This window comes from Astyanax mexicanus, chromosome 17 (assembly GCF_023375975.1).
Source record: "Astyanax mexicanus isolate ESR-SI-001 chromosome 17, AstMex3_surface, whole genome shotgun sequence".
NCBI classification, from domain to species: domain Eukaryota; kingdom Metazoa; phylum Chordata; class Actinopteri; order Characiformes; family Acestrorhamphidae; genus Astyanax; species Astyanax mexicanus.
The window spans coordinates 33,591,970-33,599,034 of NC_064424.1; the positions used below are offsets into that span (position 1 = coordinate 33,591,970).

Here is a 7,065-nt window from a genome sequence, read left to right on the forward strand (position 1 = left end):
CCCCAGAGCTCCAGTGATAACTGGTGAGATATAAACTTGTATAACATGTTCACATTTGCCTAATCACTCAAATTCCTTTTGGTGGGATTTAAGCTTCATTAATGTTAACTATATTAGCCTCGTAGCACCAGTGCTAATTGGTGGGCTATAAGCTTTGATAATATATTAGCTACATTAGCCTCATAGCTTCCATGTTAACTTGATGGGGTATCCACTTCTATTACCTCGGTTCAGTGGCCTCATAACTTAGTGCCTATTTCTTTTTTGGAGCGATCCTGGTGAGAGCCAGTTTCATAATAATGTTTTTAATGGTCTTTGCAACTGAACTTTCAAAATTTGTTTTGGATTGGCTGACCTTCTTTTCTTAAAGTATTTTTGTTTTTACTTACTCTACCTCATAAAGCTGACTGATAAAATACAGCCAAGATGTGCAGAGCTGGCACCTAAGCAAGAAGTGCTACTTTGAAGAATCTAAAATTCTGGTTTGCTTATCAATTTTTTGTGAGCTAAATAATTCCATATGATTTATTCATATTTTGGATGATTTTATTATTAATCTACTATGCAGAACAATTTTAAATTATGAAAAAACACTGAATTTAAGGTGTGTCCAAGCTTTTGATTGGTTCTGTATTATTATTCTTTCCTTTGGGATCAAAAAATCCCAATCTAAATAAATCAATCAATCCATTAACCAATCCCTTAGCCTCAGAGCTCTAGTTCTTATTGGTTAAATATTAAATAATGTGTTTCTATAAAGTAGGATCATGCGAAAAGTCTGATGATAACAGAATATAAGTGTTTAATATGAAACGAACATGTAAAGGCCAGATACAGGATTTGTTCTTTTCATGGACTGAATTGTGCTGCCCTCTAGTGGTGGTTTAGTATTAAACCCCAATAGTGAGGGAAACCTGTTAAGTACTCTTACAATTATCAGGAGTCAGTCAGTTTAAGTGAGTTAAATATAGCACTTTTTGTAAATTTCTAAAATCAGCTTAGTGCTTAAAAAGTAATATGAATTTTGTTGCTGTCACCTAAAATTTCCCAGAAAAAAAGTTCAGTTTCCTTCTCTAGCATAGTTAGTTTAATTAAAGCACTTGTATCATTTTATGCCAAAATTATATAAGGTTCAAAGTGTTTTAATTATGTGATGGAAGCATTTACAAAGGCAAAGGTAGTTGGCCTGATACAAAACAATGTGGACCACCATAAAGAATAGTATATTCATTTGAAATGAGAAAGAAGTGATTTGAATGATCAGCTACACAAAGCACAAATCATTTTTAATAAATAATGTTTGAAACACCAGTCAAATCAAACAATTCCATTTGTTTTTCTCAAGATCGTAAGAATATAATAATGTTCTGCATCAAAGGTTTCTTTTAAACCTTGAAGTACCATGAAAGAAGTGGCAAAAAAGGTTTGTAGTCCCAAAGCATATACATTTCTTCTGGTACATATTCAATACTTACTGAACTTGTAAGCAAAAACACAATTAAATTGTTGGACAATTTGCTTCACAATAAAAAAAGGCTTTTTTGTTCAATGATGTATTTTTTTGTGATATAGACATTCTTCAGATAAACTAGTCTAATCTGAAGCCCCCTATGTGAAGACTATTAAAAGAGATTTTAGATAGTGTTTAGATAGTGTTTATACAAAATGAATGTTGCAGGTTTACATTTCTTATAATATTAATATTTTTTTTACCAGGAAATGTATGATATATTTGTTCATTAAAAATGTTATATGATGTTAATGTACTTTATATGTGTTATATATATATATGTGTTATATATATATATATATATATATATATATATATATATATATATATATATATATATATATATATAACAATAATCTAACACAATTGCTATAATGCAAAACATATTTCCAAACCACCAACTTTGAATAGAACTTTCAAAAGACTTATTACAGGTCATTTTGAAACATTTCTATTGGTCTATTCAGCCTACATTTTGAAATCAATGTAAACAACAGCTGTCACATTCAGATTATGTAAACAACGTAAAGAAATATACACATAACAATATAGACACAATGTTTGTACTTGACAGTAAAGAAAGGCTAATTCATCCTGTAAAAATGAAAAATGCTTCTAATGCTCTTTTACATTAACTGTGCTGTTGCACCCTTATTGATGTCTTCACTGGTACGATCCTCAGAGGACATTTAGACTGATTCCAGAAAAAAGGTAAAACTCTCTCAGTGAAAGTGTTTGTTATAGTGTGCAGGTGTTTTTTTGTTAGAAGATCAGTGAATGTAACTTTTCCCTTGTTCCATTCCAGCTGCACCCTGACTCCCTGCAGCTTCCCCTTAAATGGGAAAGGCTGATATGACTTTCTTGGAGAGCATATCCAGTATTTATCAGCATTTTCAGTGTAACACAGACTACACAATGAATTATGGAAAGACTGTCCCTTTCTTGCCACAGACTCTGTTAATACACCCAGCTCCCAGTCATTATCATGTCCTATATGAACGTCCCAGCAGTGTGTCCCTGAGTTAAAACCGAACACACGCATACTTATCAAATCTCTCTGGATTGTCAGGAACCGATGATATCCTGTATTCTACAGCAGTGAGGTCATCAGACAGGTGAAGGGTGTAAGCTGCAGAGTTGGGGTCCAGAGTAACAGGGGCTGAGGAGGGAGAGCAAAATCAAACTAGATGATAGTTTTGTCACATTTTTTTGTAAATGTCTGACCTCTAGTGGTAATAAACTGGTCATTACTGTGAGTACAATAGTTTCAGAGGAACATCATTGCTGTGTTGCATTAATACATTTATAGAAAATAAGCCTCAGTGTTTGCACTGCCTCCCGAATCTGGATTACACATGTGTTAATTTCACAGTACCTTTATGCATCATCTTAATAATCTATTCTTGAGGAAAAGTCAGGAAGTATAATACAGAGGACAGTGAGTATACCAGGACTGGGAAAGTTCAGTTTGTACTACAGTTCAGATACACTGGCTTTTATTATTAGCAGTATCAGAGATATTATTATTATTATTATTATTATTATTATTATCATTATTATTATTATTATTATTATTATTATTATTATTATTATTATTATTATTATTATTATTATAAGAGAATTGTGTTTGTGTAAGGTTCACTGTCATTAACATTTTTTTTCAAAAGAAAAAACATAAATTTTGAACAAGACAATTGTATGTGTTTAAGTGCCTTACTTTTATTATCATTTCTGTTCTTAAACAATAATTTAACATTACATCTGTCGTGTGCTTTTCTTATAGGGGAAAAGTGATTGAGTGCTTGCTAGGATGCCATTTCTTGCAAAGATTTTTGATTATGTACCCTCTAAAGCAAGACATTTTGACAATGTGTTTCATTTCTATGGATGCCCTTCTGTTCTTCAAATACAAAAGTCTCCCAAAGATGCCCTTTCCAGTAAAGAAACTGTGATAGGGTTTTCCTACTAGTGAGACAACATAATGAAGAGCATGGTTAGGTGCCCCTCTAATGGAGATGTGCCCACCAGTGGATTTAATATCCTGCAGTGCTGTAAAGGGTGTAGCCCCATGTGAGAATGGAGTTCAGCCTAAAACAATAAAGTTATTAGTAGTGTTTATAAAGTATAAACACTATTATATCATATATGGCACATCATAACTGTTTGTACTTTGGCAAGGCCCATTACTGTCCACCATTGGCCCTCACCTTGCTTTGGTCAATTAAACTGTACTTAGTTTTTAATTATTTTAACCTCATTTTCATAATTTTTATTAATTTATAATGCACATTTCTTTTTTTTATTTACCCCTGTTTCAGCTACACCGAAACATGTTTATGCAGAGGCTCAAGAGCATAATAATCAGTCAACTGATATGAAGCGCAATAACATTTCTACACAAAAACTTACTGTACTGGATAATCTCCTGCATCTTCTCCCAGACTCTAAACTTCAGGTTGGAGAGGTGTTTGGCTACACTGATCAGAGCTCCTGATATCTTTTCTGGGTCCTTTTGTGAGCACTGAACTCTGGATATATAAAATTGTGTGAGATATTTAATTTAATAAAGTTTCCAGATGGTCAGTTGTTTACCTCAATATTTGATTATACAGTATTTATTGTCACCGGTCAATCATGCATAAGGCATGAATATCAGCAATACATAAAATGTAATTATTTTAATACTGAATAAAACTGGTAATCTAACATTACTTACTTTTTCTCTGTAGACTTAAAATTCTGAGGAGAAACAGAGAGAGTGTTCTTCATCTATCTTGTGATCCTCCTCATTCACAATAACATTTTGTAAATGAGAAAAATAAAAAATAAAAAGTCTTACCTGTAAGAACTGAATATTCTCAGCTTTCATCTCTGTCTCTATGTTTCTAATTGTGCCTGAAAGCGATGATATTTGTCCATTTATCTCCTCAATCTTTCTCCTTATTCTCTGACTCTTTTGCTCCTCTTCCTCCTTCAGAGCAGCTATCCTTACTGCTTCTTCATTTTTTAGAAACTGATAAAACTTCTCAAACTCCTCCCTTATCTGCTCCTCTGTGTGCTGGGCCTGCATCTGGAAGAGAAGGAACTATTATAAAACACTAGGGCTGGGTGTCCTCACTGAATTACAGAATCAATTCGATGTTGCTAATGTTAGCTTCTCTAAAACTATGGCATGTTTTGAAACTGCTGGTCTAGTGCATGTGGAACAGTTGAAAGGTGGAAGGGAAAATGCTAACACTAAATTGTTCCTTAATGTGACTGAGCTATACATTTCCTAAAAATGTGTGCACAACTTCTCTTGCAGGCTCTAGTAACATTGAACAAGAGAAAAATATAAAGCTTGTCACTAAAATTAGCTTCTCTAAAACTACAGCATGTTTTGAAACTGCTGCTCTGTTGCATTTAAGTTGGAATGGTGGAATTGTTTCACAAGTCTAGCAGACTTTAGAAACTTTAAGTGAGAAAGAAAATTTGCTCGCCAACGTTAGCTTCTCTAAAACTACAATACAGATTGGAACTGCTGGTCTGAAACTGATGGCCTATAGCTGCAGTTGGCTCTCACGCTCTGCAGATAAATAAATAAAGACACACAAGAAAATGGGTTAATTTTAAATACTGATCTTGGTTTATATTATTTTTATCGGTTCAAAGTCTAAAAATGAATATATATACCCACCCCTATTAAACACAATCGGACATGTTTTATAAGCCTTTACAACCTGCAGGTTTAGCACACACTCATCATAAACTTGAACTTAGCACCATGTGTCACAGTTCAAGATGATGGCTCACCTTAATGTAAGCTGCTGTTTGGTCATAGCCTTGTTTAACTTTCTCTAAGAGCTCCAGGTTCGTCTGTAGAGGCTTCAAAGCAGTCTGGAGATTCATCTGCAATTAAACAGATCATTTTATGTGCTGTTAATTCTTCACCTTTAACAGCATTTGAACTACATGAACTTGGTGAGGGTCTCAAAAATCACTGTGAAAAATGCAGCTTAAGAGTTAGATCAACTTTTAATTTGGAGTATAGTTTATTTTATTTCATATTTCACACTGAAAAATGTATATAATAACTTACCTACTATATGTGGCTGTGTGCCCTTTGCTCTAAATGCATAGCCATTGACAGGCATCATAAAAGTTGTTTCCCTCACTTTAGCAGGATCATTTCAGAAATTAAGGAAAAATACAGACTTTACTTCTTGGAAGTAAAACAAGTGTAGTAAAGTTCCTACCTTTATGTTAGTCACAGCTTCATCTACTGAACAGAAGCTGTGATTTCTGTGCATCTGTGAGTCACGGCACAGCAAACACATAGCCTGCTGATCATCCAAACAGAAGAAGAGTTTGCGGTTCTCTTTGTGTAGACCGCAGACCTCCTCATACCCTGCTGAAGATTTCTGACTGGAGTTCTCCCCAGACCCTGCTGAAGCTTTCCGAATTCTGCTCTCAAGAAAAGCCTCACACACATTCTTCAAGGCAAGGTTACGAGGAGGAAGTTCTCTTGAGGATCTTCTTCTACACACTGGACATTCCCGAGATCCTTTAGTCTCCCAGAACTGCTGCAGACAGCTTTTACACACACTGTGGCTACAGGACAGCAGAACAGGATCCCTAAAGATATCACAGCATACAGGACATGAAAGCTCTTCTTCTGAAAGACTTTTTTTAGCAGCCATGTCTTTCAGCTGCTGTTATACTGTTCTTCTGTAATGACTCTGTATGTAATGATCAGATTAGCTCAGCGAAGTATCAGCTGCTGTAGCTCCTCCTCCAGAATGCAGAATAGATTAAGATCAGAGTGACAATAAAAGATTCAATTCCTCCAACAGGTAATAGGGCCTGTAAAGATATAGATACATAGCCAGGGCTGATACCCATTTTATACTCCTCAACCAGAATGTTGGCACAAAGCGAAGATGCTATTATGCTATCCTATTATACTCAGCAAATGGGGTCTTGGCACAAACAAAACACAGAAAGATCCTCATATTATACCAGGGAGTTGGCACAAGGAGCATGGGAAGATACTCATATTATACTTAGCAACCAGGGTGTTTGCAACCGGGGAGATACCTATAGTATACTCAGCATGGTTGCTGTTGTTGGCACACAGGAAGATAGCTATAGTATACTCAGCAACCGTGGTGTTGGCACACGGGGAGACACCTATAGTATAGTATACTCAGCAACCGGGGGGTTTACACTCGGGGAGATAACTATATTATATTCAGCAACCAGGTTGTTGGCACATGAGGAGATACCTATAGTATACTTAGCAACCGAGGTGTTGGCACAAGCAGATCGGGCAGATTCTCTCACATTTTACTTGGCAAGGAACGCGTCAGTCATTCTTAAAGATAGCGAGAGATTCTCCTGATCTGCTACCTTCCACTACCAGATCAGGATAATCTCTCACTATCTTTAAGAAACTCCTGAAGCGGAGCTCTTCAAACAGCACTTACTTAACACCTCTAACAAACTAACTATTTCTAACCTCATTTCCTTCTTCCCCTCCTCTACTCCTCTATCCCATTATTTCCCTTTGACCTCCT

The 7,065-nt window shown here is 35.4% G+C and overlaps 1 protein-coding gene across 1 annotated transcript; it reads right to left on the reverse strand.

Annotated features, from left to right (window-relative positions):
- Positions 1 to 1,875: 1,875 nt before the first annotated feature.
- Positions 1,876 to 6,248, reverse strand: LOC103043467 (E3 ubiquitin-protein ligase TRIM35). Its single transcript, XM_022676344.2, is given in 7 exon segments — positions 1,876 to 2,547; positions 2,549 to 2,669; positions 3,920 to 4,038; positions 4,227 to 4,249; positions 4,350 to 4,580; positions 5,303 to 5,398; positions 5,746 to 6,248. Coding segments are annotated over 7 exon segments (1,440 nt in total). The 5' UTR covers positions 6,190 to 6,248; the 3' UTR covers positions 1,876 to 2,141.
- Between the last annotated feature and the right edge of the window lie 817 nt (positions 6,249 to 7,065).